Genomic DNA, 13,233 nt, shown 5'->3' on the forward strand with positions numbered 1-13,233 from the left:
TGGTCGTGGTTGTCCCGGCTACTGTAGAGATCTCCGTATAACTTCTCCACTACTTTAACTATCCTATCCATATTGGCGGTTACTTTGCCTTCCTTGTCTCTTAAGTGCATACATCTGGTTTTTGTCTGGCATAGTGGTAGTGTCATAATGGCGGCTGAAGGATCGGAGCTGTTGTATCGTTTTCGGGTCTCCCGTCAATGTTGCTGCAGTGGAAGCGCAAAGAATTATTTGACCTCTATTAGTTACTGCAATATATATATTAGCCTGCATTATATACAATAGACTGCATTATATAATAGAACCAAATACTCAATTGAGAAATCTTCTATAAACCACAGTAGCCCAACTGCAATAATTCTGTGACGTCATGTCTACCAGCTAAAGTTGAAGTATTGGCACGAAATTTAAATGTTATGTCGACTTTCATATTATTTTATAATAAACAACACACTGCACTAAAATAACTAGGTTTTGAAGCAACACACTTTCTACACGTTCTCTTGAAACACTGTAAATACTTGTATATGCACGTATACAAATCTTTAAGCCTTCGTCAGGCCACACTTACCTTTCATTTACTTTCTTTTGTAAACAGCAGAAATAAACTCAACTTAAATACTATGGGAACACTATAAATAAATAAAATATTACAGCAGAGTACAGCAAAGTGGTTTTGGAAGAATGTTTTATATGCTGACAGTCTTGTCCGCATATGAAATGCAAATTTGACATTTGAATTTTCACACACTCGATCACTAAAGCCTTTTATTTTAACATCCCAATCTCCCTGATATGAGCTTAATTTGAGTGAGGTTTTACCATACATGTGTCGAACATGACGAGAAATGATTAATCACAGCAAATGCAACCTACCAACTGCAAACTTTTTTTGTGTGCCAATACCAAATCTTTGTTGCTCTTTTAAATAACAGCATATCACCTACACTGCAATTTTCAATAATTTCTTACAGATCAATGCTATTTCAGTAGCTTTAATATGCTCATTGTAAATAAACTAACTAGGAAGTTAGGAATTTCCATTGGATGGTGAGCAAGAAATTAAGTTTTACAACAATGCTGTAACTTATTTGCAAAGCACTTCGCTACACTGTTTCCGTATGTCCTAGGAAGTTACTTTAATGTCTTAGACAATATTTGATGGCACAGTACTTCCCTTTCCAGATATCTTGCTTCCCTACAAACCGCAAAGGACATAACAAATATATTTGGGCACACCGAAATCCTCCACAAGTCCCACTACAGTGTCGCCGCAAAACGCTGCAGATATTACAATGAAAAGGTAAACATTGAAAAGTTGTATCTCACATCAAATGCAGTGTAAAGAAACTTCTGTGGGCACTCAGTCGTAATACCAGTAGAAGCCACCAAAAAATCATTCGTGAAGTGTGGCTGTTTGATGTGAAAACAAGATGAGGCAGTGGGAACATCAAAAATACGCAGAGAAAAAACTTTTATTCATTCAGCAAACATAGTACTGCATACATAAAAGAAAAGATGTGAAGACAAAACACAACAGTAGTGACTTCTCTACTGGATATGCTACATATGCTACAGCAGCAATAAAAGAAAAAAGAGGAAAGCACTCTGCTATTTACAGCCAATCACCTTTCATTCCGCGTGTGCTCATAATTGGAGGAGAAAGTGAACTCGCAGATACACACGTTCAAACCTCACAAAAGACAGCCTTCGGTAAATGTAAGCACTCGGCACGCACACATTCAGAATAATGTGGAATAAATAAGTATACAAACCACGGCATGTCGCCAAACCCCGGCAGTGCGCGAAATTCTTAAAACGGCTTTCCTCACCTCGTGTGTTGTGTCCAGAAAAGCGTACACCGAAACAGCGCTCTTTACTGGACCTTACCAAACTCCTATTACGGAATCGTACAACTATGCACTTACCAGGCATGCACCAGTAACTAGAACTAATACCTTATTGCAACAAAACCAAAAGTGACATCTATGCTTTCAGCTAATAATGTGATCTCAAAGAGGCATAGGGTGACACTAGGTCTTTCCGAATCAATTCAATGAGTGGGATAGCGACGTAAATAAAACGAGACTTGGCTGCTTCACAATAGCACCAGCGAGTGGATAGCACAGACTAAACTTGCTACACCATGTGCGAAAGCAACACAAAAACATACAGCCCGATACGCCTGATGAAAAATGAGCCACAAAAATGAGCTTGACGAATATACAAAAGTACCCAACCTAGCAGAGTAAATGAAGCATCTGCGCAGTGTGCACTCGTAGTCAGAAGCAGAATGCCGCGTTACAATTTATGGCAGTACTTTGTCCTGCAGTGCGCACACATCCTGTGTACGAAGAAAAGCACAGAAGTGAATGATTTCACGGGCTGACAACATATCGTTGCTCATACACTTAATGTGGCAGCTTAATTTGCAGCACTCTTCGATGAATGATACAACACCCTTGGGTGATGGCTGTATCGTGAATACAAAGCCTACCCCTACTTAAAGGAAAAGTAAGTATAATCGAAAGTCTGGTTCAAAGGGAAATGAACATCAATTTAACAAAAGCTTACAAAAAATAAGACTTGGTTACATAGTTTTAGATGCACGCACACAAGAAGGCAAGAACTTTTCAAACAGCCGCCGCCAATGTGTGACGAGCAATGCGGCTTGTTGAAAAGGGATGACTGGATGGGCTGGTCCATCTTTCCCTTTGGTTCGATGATAAAAGAAAAAATCGACACGAAAAGTATAAAACCTGACAGCCGTGCACTGTAGTCTTACTGATAGGTGGTGTTTGCAGATGACACATGCATCCTCACACTTACCACAGAGATCATTCAACTGACGCTAAGCTTTCTTTACACACGTGACTAGTTTTCTTGGCTACATCGAGGAGGGCTCTAAACAGAACGAAAAAAAGGAAGTCACCAGAACAGCAGTGAAGTGTGGCTTGAAGCTGTCGAAGTGGAAAGCGTGTTCACGACAGTGCAAACTTTCAAGCTTTAATTATTTTATGTGCTTAACAAAGAACAAAGATGTAACGCCAATAATTTCGGCATAAATCATCAATGCACTAGGAGTTCATGTATTGAAGTAGAACACTAAAAAAACACACTTTTAAGTGCGTTTTTGGCTTCCTTAAGGCTTCTTTAGGGTTGCACCCTAATGAAGCCTTTTTGTCTGACAACGATTTCACCTGACTTACTGCACTTTGTTTCCCGAAAACTCGAGTTCGCAACTTTCGTATTGAGAATGCTGTCATGCTGATTGCGTTTGTGCCATTTGCTACCTGAAGGTACCAGGCACGTGGCTCTGAAGTTAGAGAAAGGCATGCACAATAAACAATTACTATTGTGCGACAAAATAATGCTCGGAAGGGCGTGTCTGTTTTCAAGAGCGTAGAAAGAGTTGCACCTTTTTACTAAAAATATACTGTTTGCTTCCTGCTTTTCATTTGCAAAAGAGGAAAAAACTTACGACATCCCCAATGTGGTGCTAGAACATTTGAACACACGTGACAGGCGAAGGTCAGGTGGATGTACAAATACCATGCACTCTCCTTCATCTAACCAGAAACGTCAAAATGTACACGAACGACGGCACTTTAGTGTTCGATGAAATCCCTCTCTGCTAGAAGTCACGCACGTTTTTCACACTTCGATATGACTTCAAGAGCACTCAAAGCACTTGCAAAATCATTCTTCGCTACTAGGACACTATATGCATATATATAAAAATTAAATGGCAAGGACAATTAGAAGACAAATAATGGCAGGAGAGTTATACGGCGTCATATGAGCCTCATTTAATTGCTGCCTTGTGACGTGCGAGCAGCCTTGTACGAGTGATGACGCTTGCACTTACGCTCCATGCAAGAGCTTGTAGCGACAACTGGCGTGACCGAATGCCCTTGCTCTCACCGGTATAGTATTTCCCGCAATGCATCACCCGTTTCCAGCTACCCCGCGATCTTCAATAGCTGCTTGCAGTAGCATACTGTTGGGGCTTTCAGTTACGTACATACACCGAGTCTTTGCTCGTTCAAACTCACTAAGCTCAAACGTACTTGGTGCCATGGAGGAGCAGAAATTTCGCTTTCTGACAACACCTGTACGAACGGGAGAATGAGGGCGATGCGCTGTTACCGCCTCCTGCGAATCGCACAACGGTGTTGTTTCTACGAAATAGGTGCTGCGAATAACGTAACAAAAACGTGAATCATCACTCACCACGATTTTCCTATGCCTCTCCAATGGATGGAAACGATAGAATTCGATGTATCAGCCACTAAATGTCGCTTCGTATGTGTGTGGTTTTGAAGCATCAATAGTACGGAAAGTGATATGTACGGTGCCTCAAAATGAAGACAAGCACACTCTTTATTATCAACAATACAGAATGTACACAAGTTCTATCGGAAAAAAAAAAGTTTGAAAAATTTCCCGAAGGATGCTGTTGCGCCCTAGATTGACCACATACTAGAACACGAAAAGTACATAAAAGCAAGCTACACGAACTTATTGTGATTTATAAAGTAAAATGTTTGTGTTTATCTGTCATGTAAAAAAAACCAACCAACAGAGGAGTCAATACAATATGGCAGTCGTAAGTTGGCGGTGAGCGCTGTACTTCAATCCAGCTGAATCTACTGTGCTCAAACCAAAGACTACAAAATGAGTTGGCAATTTAAAAAATAGAGACGATAACATAAAACTTTCACCACTTGGAAAGGTCAGCAAAATGTTTCTTACTTAATGCACTCGTTCTTATAGCAAGTAAAGCATTGATCAAACAATCGAAATTGAGGATGCGATCGATATGTCTTTCTTCAGCGCTAGTACAGAGTTTCAACATCTTGCGACTTCAAGGCGTTGCACTCATTGCCGAAGTGATCATGGTAAGCGAACCATTTGCGATATTGCAACAGAATCGAAAGTTGGGCCAGTTGGATATGCATGGTATCACTGTCGTTGCGCTTGAACGACAGTTATACCACTTGTGATATGCCAGTCAGGGATGAGAAATTCACTAAAATACAAGCTAACAACCTTTGTGCAAAATTTACAGGTACGGCGAAACGACTTGTATTTCTGCCGTTGTCTTATTCAAGCGATAGCTCGCTCAGTTTGCTCAACAACCTATGAAAACATTTTTTTTGCTCCAACAAAATGCAAAAAAAGAAAAAAAAAAATCTGGCAAGAAACTCGCAAAGACCCCTTTCTGTACAAGAGCGCTCAACTTGCACGTCCACAAGTGGTGTGCACACTATTTCATTGATATAAAAACTAAAATAATCTGACAGTGGGCTAGCTGGTTCATTGTTGAAGTGAAGTTGGCAAAAATGATACACTGAGACAGGTGTGAAAAAAAATAAGGAAATTCTATTCAAATGAATGGTTCGTACTGTTGAAAAATACGATCATGGATATTTAAAACCATTCATCTGGTAGATGCGGTGTTATGTGTACCGGTTCCACATAAACTGCATGTGCACGAACATCCAAATATTTTGTTGGCAAAGTTACTAACTTGGAGAAAACAGTGTGGATTACTATTTAAAAGCACTTTCCACACACAACCAGGCAACCCAGCATTGCATAAAGGCAAGTTATTGTCCTTTCTAACTCGCATTACACCCCCCAAATTGTCATAAGCTCAACCATCAAGCGCATGAACTAAGCGAGAAAGCTAACGTTTGCTATGTCGGAGTAGCATTAGTTCTTGCTGTGAATTTGGACCCAAGTAGCCAGCTTAAAGCCTTGCTCTAAAAATGTCAATGAAAAAAGAAGCTTTCACGGATCTATTCAATATTAAGAAACAGAGTAAACAATTATGCAACCAACTAAGAAGAGAGGCTGAAGGTTTTATTTTTTAAATGATCTAATTGTCACCTGCAGATGTGCACATGTCTTTTCAACACAGTCGCTTCACATACACAATGAACTAACTAGCCCTAAACATAAATGCGTCTATATATATATGTGTACATAAAAAAGATATGAGGTATGGTTCAATAAACTGTACTTCCAATACTAGACGAATGATGAACAGATGAGTGTGCAACATTCAGCACATTTGCCACCCACCTTTGTGAATTTGATTAGTGTCCCCAGACTGCACAATGCCTCGGCAGCGGACGTAAAATTTCGCTAGACTAATCTAACCTCTCAAAGTTAATGTCTCAGATGCATTTTCCAGCTGCTCATTGTCAGGTGATAGGACATTTGATTCTCTTTTTTTTGGGGGGGGGGGGGGATTACAATTATATTCATTGAACAGTTCAGGGTCCAGCTGGGGAGAGCTAGACCGTCACTACACTAGCATCGGGGGCTCTAAGCACCCAATGCTTAACTCAAGCATGGCCTCAGAGATTTAGCGGCATGCTCTGTGTGCCACCGGATATGTGAGGCCATGCCTTAGCTCTACTGCTTACTGTAATGACAGGTTGGCACGCTGAAGGTTACACACGTCTGCCGTTTGTGTTATTGGGAAGGTGCTACATTACAAACAAATACTTTTGAGTGACAACCTGCAAAGTAAAACTGGGCAACCTCTCAAATTTACGCACCATCATTGTGGCCGCAGCGTCTTCTCGTTTCATTCCTGCGCCGCCGTGCTGGCAGCTTCACTTGCCAAACAATGGCCGAGCATTTCAAGCTGCACACCATGTTCTCAAACTTTCAAAACACATTGCATGGCACACAGCGCCGTGTTGAATTTGTATGTGGCCCGACAACAAATGAGTTGTATTTCCCGTGCTATCGAAAAAAAAACGGAAAATAAAATTTTTAAAAATCTTCACACCACGGGCGGTGGCAGGTTGGGTGCTGCGTTCCTGGCACCGGGCGGTAGAGAATCGGGATGAAGAGGATCGTGTGGTGGCTCTTCAGCATCGTCAGCAGCGTCATCACTGTCGTCTGAGGACTGCGGCGGGTCTAGGGCCGTGTGCACGGTCAGCTGGACATTGCGGTTGAGACTGAACGCCGGGTACAGTGCAGCGCTCGGTCCCTGCACCGGCGCTCCCAGGGCGATGGGCGGTCCCTGCCGTTCGTCGTTGACGTAGAAGCACAGCTGACGCCTGTCCAAGTCGAGCAGTATTCCGATGACTGAACCCCTCTCAACGCCACCATCCACTCGGTGTTCGTGCCGGTCGGCGTGGAGGAACCAAGACCGCTGGTGATCTATATACATGCTCCATCCCTTGTCGTCCTTGCCTGCGAGCGGTTATAGAGAACATGACACTGACTAAATGATAGCAGCATCTGTAAAGTAAGACTACGTCCTCAACATTTAGACCAAGCCATCTAGACTTCCTTTATAAAGAATATTTATGTAAGACACAATTGGGTATTGTCAAATAAATAAATAAGAGACACCAGGTGGCCTACACTGAAATAGAGGCCGAACAGATAATGTTTTGTTATACCTTTCTTATAAGACACCCCTTGTATAAGAGACAAGAACTGCTCTGTAGTGGGTGTCTTTTAAAAAGGGGCTCAACTAATACCCATATAGATTGTGTTATTCAGACTCACCTCAATTTTGGTTGATGCTATGAAGTTCTTGAAAACAATTTCATAATATATTGATACAGTAGGCTCTCAATAGTTCAAACTCGAGGGGACCCAAGAATTTTTTTCAGGCTAATCAGAACCTTTCATGAACAAGACTCGGGTAAACATACCAACTAGCACTGTGACCAAGGGCACAGCCAGGGGGTGGCACATCGGGCCCATGCCCCCCCCCTCCCCCCGAAATTTTTGTCACCGTGGCATAGAGAGTGGAAATAACCATTTTAAGGGGGTGCCCTCCTCCCCGAAATGATATAAGTGCCCCCCCCCCCCAAAAAAAATAATTTTTGGGTACGGTCTTGACTGTGACCCTTACTGTTCCGCAAGGCCGTGGCAACACCATAGACATTATGCATTATTCATGCAGAGCTGTCTGCGTGAATCATGCGGACAGCTTAGCGCCCAACGGCGGGAAGGGCGCGCTCACGCGGTTATCTGTTGATTCGGGCGCTATGTACAGTATCAATTTTTATGAAAGAGAACTCGGGAACGCGTGGCCTGCGCGCTCCGGCGGCTGCTGGCAGCGCGTTCAAGCGGGAGCGGGAGAAACCACAGTCTCTTCTGGCGTCATCTTGCGGCGAGGCAAACAACCATTCATTACTGATAAGGAACCAGCGGCAAGATTGCGACCCCCTCCATCTTCAAGGCGATCACGAGAGAGCAGGTAATCGGCTTTAAGGGGGAGGGGTTGCAATCTTTCCGTTCTATATCAGCAACGAACGGTTGTTTTGCCCGCCGCGAGATGACGCGAGAAGAGACCGTGGTTGCTCTCGCTCCCGCTTGAACGCGCTGCCAGCAGCCGCCGGAGCGCGCACGCCACGCGTTCCCGTGCTCCCTTTCATAAAAATTGACGCTGTACGTCTTGCGCAAGCTTGCTTTGAAGTTGCCTTGGTTGAAGAGCGCACGAAGTTCACTTCGCTCGCTGCCCCGGCCGCGTTTACAAAAGGAGCGCGCTGCTCACGCACGAAGCAAGAGGTCGAGCTGTGGCAGTTGTTGGTCCGCACTCGTCTCGTGCATGCTCATTTCGTGCGTGCTTTCTGCTCAAGGTGCGCGCCGCAAGTTTCACACTGCTTGCCGTTCTTCGCGCGACATTACAGTTTGTTGCTGTAGCACTATTTCTTTCGCCTTTGGCGAAACAATGCACAATAAATGCTCAACGGCCTCTGCGAAGACACGTTTCACTTTCGTGTTATATCGATTCCTTGACAGAGGGATCAGCCACGTTAATTCCTCTCTCTCTCTCTTTCTTTAGCTTTCTTTCCTCTACCAGGAAATTTCTTTCTATCCCCGACCTAACGAACAACCTCGACCTTAGACAGCTCAGCTGTTAGGAGCAAGAAAATGGGCGGGGTCGCGCACTTACCCAACATGACGTCCCGGGCGGCGTCCGCGCGCGCCACTCCGACGACGACGTCGGCGTTGTTGTCGCACCGGTCCACGGTGACCTCCCAGTAGTGGACGCCCCGGGAGAAGCACAGCGAGCCCAGGACGACGCGGTGCTCGTAGCTCTCGCACCGGGCCGTCGCGTTCTCCTCCGAAAGCACGATGTCCGGATGGCACGCCACCGGGTCCAACGCGAACCACGCCACTGCAGCGTCGCAAATTTTGGGGGAGGAAAGGAAAAGCAACACGTCTCGCACAAAACCTCACGCTCGCAAGGCCATTTGTCACGCTATACGTATGCGAGGACGGTATGGTACTTCAAGGCTGAAAATATAAGCCGCAGGCTACCGAGGCGAAGTTTGAGATTGGAATAGTTGGTACCCCCATCTTCAATAATCGGCCCAGAACGGGAAAAGGGGCAAGCGACTGTCTCTGTCGTTCATCGCTGATTTCTTAAAGTTGAAGAAAGCAGTCTAATGGTTTCTCTTACGAACTGCAGTGCCCAGAGCTATTCCGTGACGAACACCAAAACGGAAAGCGGATCGCGTTTACTATAGCTAAAATTTGCTGCTATAAGCGGCGCAAATTTCCCGTTTTTCCGGGAAAAAGAGATGGATAGGTAGATTGGTGGTGGAAGCTGACCTAACTGTACATTCACAGTTAGGCCAGGTTACACCACCAACAATGACATCCATCTACAGTCATTGCTGTGATGAAAATTCTGATGTTTGTTTAATCACAAGCTCCATCCTAGCAGTATACTAGTACATGTCCACAAAACAAAATTTGGCCAGTAATTTGGAATGGTGATGCTCAGTGCGCGAAAGGGAGGGCGGGGACAGTATCCGAGAGAGACATTATGTAATCGCCCTTTCTCGAAACAAGCACGAGTAGTCCGACTTGTCGGAAGCGCTGCTCCAAACGTGAGGCAGAATACAGCTTTCCCTATTTTTTTCTTCCCTCTCGAATCACTCTCCATTTCTCTGCTCTAAACGTCACTTTCATTTCCTTAACGCCGATTGCGAAGGAGATGGTCAACAGAGCGACCTCGCACCATGACGTCACCAACGCACTCTGTGCAAGCAAGGCAGGCACACACACCTTCAGCCGTATGCAGCACGATGACGTCGCTGTAGGGTCCCTCTCCGGTGGCGTTGTAGGCCTTGACTCGGGCCCTGTACGCGCTGTTGAAGTGCAGCCCGTCCACCGTGCACAGCGTCTCCTTGCCGCAGTACACCTCCTGCGGGGCCCAAACAGCGCGCGCCGTGTGCTTAGCTGCAAAACACTCCGAGAATATAGAATCTTATCGCGATTGCAATCATAAGGCCACTCCGGACGCATTTTCTTCCCGCTGCCGTCATGTTCTGGGTCGAGTTGTTGTTTTTCTCATCCATCTTGTGAAATGTTATTGACGTTTTATCGATAACACGTGCGAGTGAAACCACGCGCGCGCTGCTGACGGACGCGGTTCAAGCAGAGATGAAACGAGCCGGCCGTCTTTCGTTACTTGAAAGGCGCAACGGAGATAATATGAACAGGTAGGTGGGCCGCACCTCGGGCAGGAAGTTGATTGATTGATTGATATGTGGGGTTTAACGTCCCAAAACCACCATATGAGTATGAGAGACGCCGTAGTGGAGGGCTCCGGGAATTTAGACCACCTGGGGTTCTTTAACGTGCACCCAAATCTGAGCACACGGGCCTACAACATTTTCCCTCCATCGGAAATGCAGCCGCCATAACCGGGATTTGAACCCGCGACCTGCGGGTTCGGGCAGGAAGTGCGTACTATTAACGACCGGCCGCGGCCGCTCGCGTATCTTTAAGAGAGATAAGCGGACGACCAATACGTATACGTGTTAAGTTCTTATCACAACGTTTGAGTTGAAGCCGCAGACAGCACGAAGGTTATACTCACTCGCTGCGGCGGCCAGGGTTCCGTTAATGTCCCTAGATTTTTTTCTCTCTCTCTCCTTTCTTAAGTGGAGACAACGATTGAAGCGCCACCCAAGAATATCATTGGGCAACGCTAGTTTTCGGAAGCCATGTTCCTTTTAGGGCCGTTCCACGCGCTTGCCGCACAGCCGCAACGCACGTGCCGGGACGCACGCAAACGGGGGACAAATAAGCCAAGTGGCGACGGTGCGGAGGGGGAAAGAGCGTCGCCAATAGGTGACCAGTAAAAGAGCGAGGAATTGTGGGATACACCGTCTGCTACCGGCTTCCGGTTCGAGAAGAGCAGACGACGGCAAACCGCTTCGCCGCAAGCCTCACATTATCCGGGATTGGCGCGTTTGGTCACCCGTTTTATCTTCGTCCCGATAAACCATGGTCGGTTGTTCAGCCGTTGGCTGCTCCCTCCCCCTCGAGCGTGCAAGGCAAACGCAGGTATGAATTCTGATGTAATAAAGACGAAAACGAGGTGGGCTGTGACTGTGAAGAGAGCCACAGCGACAGGCAGCCTTTGAGTACGGAAGTTTGAAGCCAGAGGGTGCGAAAACCTTTTTATCACAGGTAGGTGTGTGTTCCACACTAAAAAAAAGCTTACGCATGAATTTGCTGCGAATATTAATTTATATTGAGAAACTAATTGTCGCGCAGGCGCGCCTAGCAAATATATTATGGAAATGAGAGGGCGAAATCTACCTGCCATACGAGATTAGCGCCGGCCATTGCACCAATATGACAAAAAACGCGAAAGCTTCGCTTAAGAGTAAGTTTACACGAAGCGCTGGACGAGTTCATTTGCGTTTATCTTGATCAAACTGTGCGCCAGGACGGCACCCAAAGGAAAAAAGTGCGCTAAAAAAGCGCAGGACTTCGATTATTCGGCGCCGTCTATGTCTGACTGTATTGTTTCAGTGCCGCCGTGCCGTGCAGCTTGACCGAGATCAGCGTTGAAATAAGCATCTCGCTTCGCCCAAGAAACGCATGTATAGCGCGCACTGAAGGCTACAAAAAAAAAAATCTAAACGCGTTCAATAAGTGTTTCGCTTCATGCCAATCGACTGACGATGTCGGTCGGAGCAGCGATCCCGAAATGAACTCTTAGCACACTGCTACAGTCATTTCCATCCCCTGAGATCTTTACAATGGTGACTTTTTATCTGCAGTACCGTATCATCAAGGAAAACTGTTTTATGTATTGACTGATCTGCTAGCCAAACTGACAGCACCCCCGAGCAGCATAGAAGCATTGCAGATTATTTTAGTGCGACAAAAAAAGTTTCCGGACCGTTCATGGCTTTCGTAGCTTGTCATAGTCACAGTCACGGTTGGCAAAAAAAAAAAAAAAAACTTCTAAAGCACTGACATTGCACGGCCAGGTGCTTTTTTTTAGCAGTGCATAAATGTGCACGTGCCGCTGCTGACCCGCGTGGTGCGTCGAACCGGAAGCCGTCGTATCCCACAGTTCCCTACAATTTCCCAGTTTACCGGTCACCTATTGGCTTAGTTGTCCCCTGCTTGCGTGCGGTAGGTGTGCCGGCAAGTGCGATGCGGCTGTGCGGCAAGCGCGTGGAACGGCGCGGGACCGCTCGCTTGGAATGAGTGGGAGGAGAAATGCACGTCTTGTTCACATACGGTCTTCTGGAAGGTGCACGGCCAATGCACTTGAACGTAAGCGGCTTTGTAAACCTTTCGAGTTGATTAGGCGAAGACGCCGGCTGCGCGTCAAAGAGGGTCGGGTGAGGAGGCAGTTGTCGCATTTCACACCGCACACCGACATACATTTCACACCGCACAAGCCATCCACTTCAAGTGTCCCGTTATCGCAACAGAACTGCCACTTTTTCAGCTTCTTTCTTCCCCCGCGCCGTCAAGGATTGGAACGACCTTCCCTGCTCCATTGCTTCAACCACCTGCCCATCATCCTTCGCGACAAATGTTACAAATCATCTGTGCTGCGAAAACTAACGTGTTCAAATGTTCTCTTTTCCTGTGTATCCACCCCTTATGTAATACCCCCCAGTGGGGTCCTTAAGGAAATAAAAATGAATGAATGAATGTCGCTGTACTTAAAGATAGGCAAAATCTAGGGAATTTAGGTACCATAAGAGACCGAGCTGCTAGCCATGCGTATAACATTTCATTTTGTCGTCTTCCCACTTAAAAGTTTTACCTCTGTGGCGATGCTGTGACATTGAGCCGCTCAATGCGCCTGACGTCATCCGCGGGGGCATCGGGGTCGCCATTTTGGAGGTCGGCGTGCTCGCTGCACGCGCTGTGCCCGAGACACGCACGGCAACAGGGATGTCGAAAGAGAACATGTCCTGCACG

At 45.9% G+C, this 13,233-nt stretch overlaps 1 protein-coding gene across 1 annotated transcript in view; it reads right to left on the reverse strand.

The window, feature by feature from the left end:
- Positions 1 to 1,454: 1,454 nt before the first annotated feature.
- The window catches only part of LOC142765696 (E3 ubiquitin-protein ligase TRIM9-like), a 290,659-nt gene continuing 278,880 nt past the window's right edge, over positions 1,455 to 13,233 (reverse strand). Inside the window, exons 6-8 of the mRNA XM_075867146.1 lie at positions 10,057 to 10,195; positions 8,936 to 9,160; positions 1,455 to 7,215 (exon numbers count right to left, since the gene is read on the reverse strand). Of these exons, the coding sequence (XP_075723261.1) occupies positions 6,800 to 7,215; positions 8,936 to 9,160; positions 10,057 to 10,195 (780 nt within the window). The 3' untranslated portion in view covers positions 1,455 to 6,799. The remainder of the gene's footprint in view (positions 7,216 to 8,935; positions 9,161 to 10,056; positions 10,196 to 13,233) is intronic.

This window comes from Rhipicephalus microplus, chromosome 6 (genome assembly GCF_043290135.1).
Source record: "Rhipicephalus microplus isolate Deutch F79 chromosome 6, USDA_Rmic, whole genome shotgun sequence".
In the NCBI taxonomy this organism is placed as follows: domain Eukaryota; kingdom Metazoa; phylum Arthropoda; class Arachnida; order Ixodida; family Ixodidae; genus Rhipicephalus; species Rhipicephalus microplus.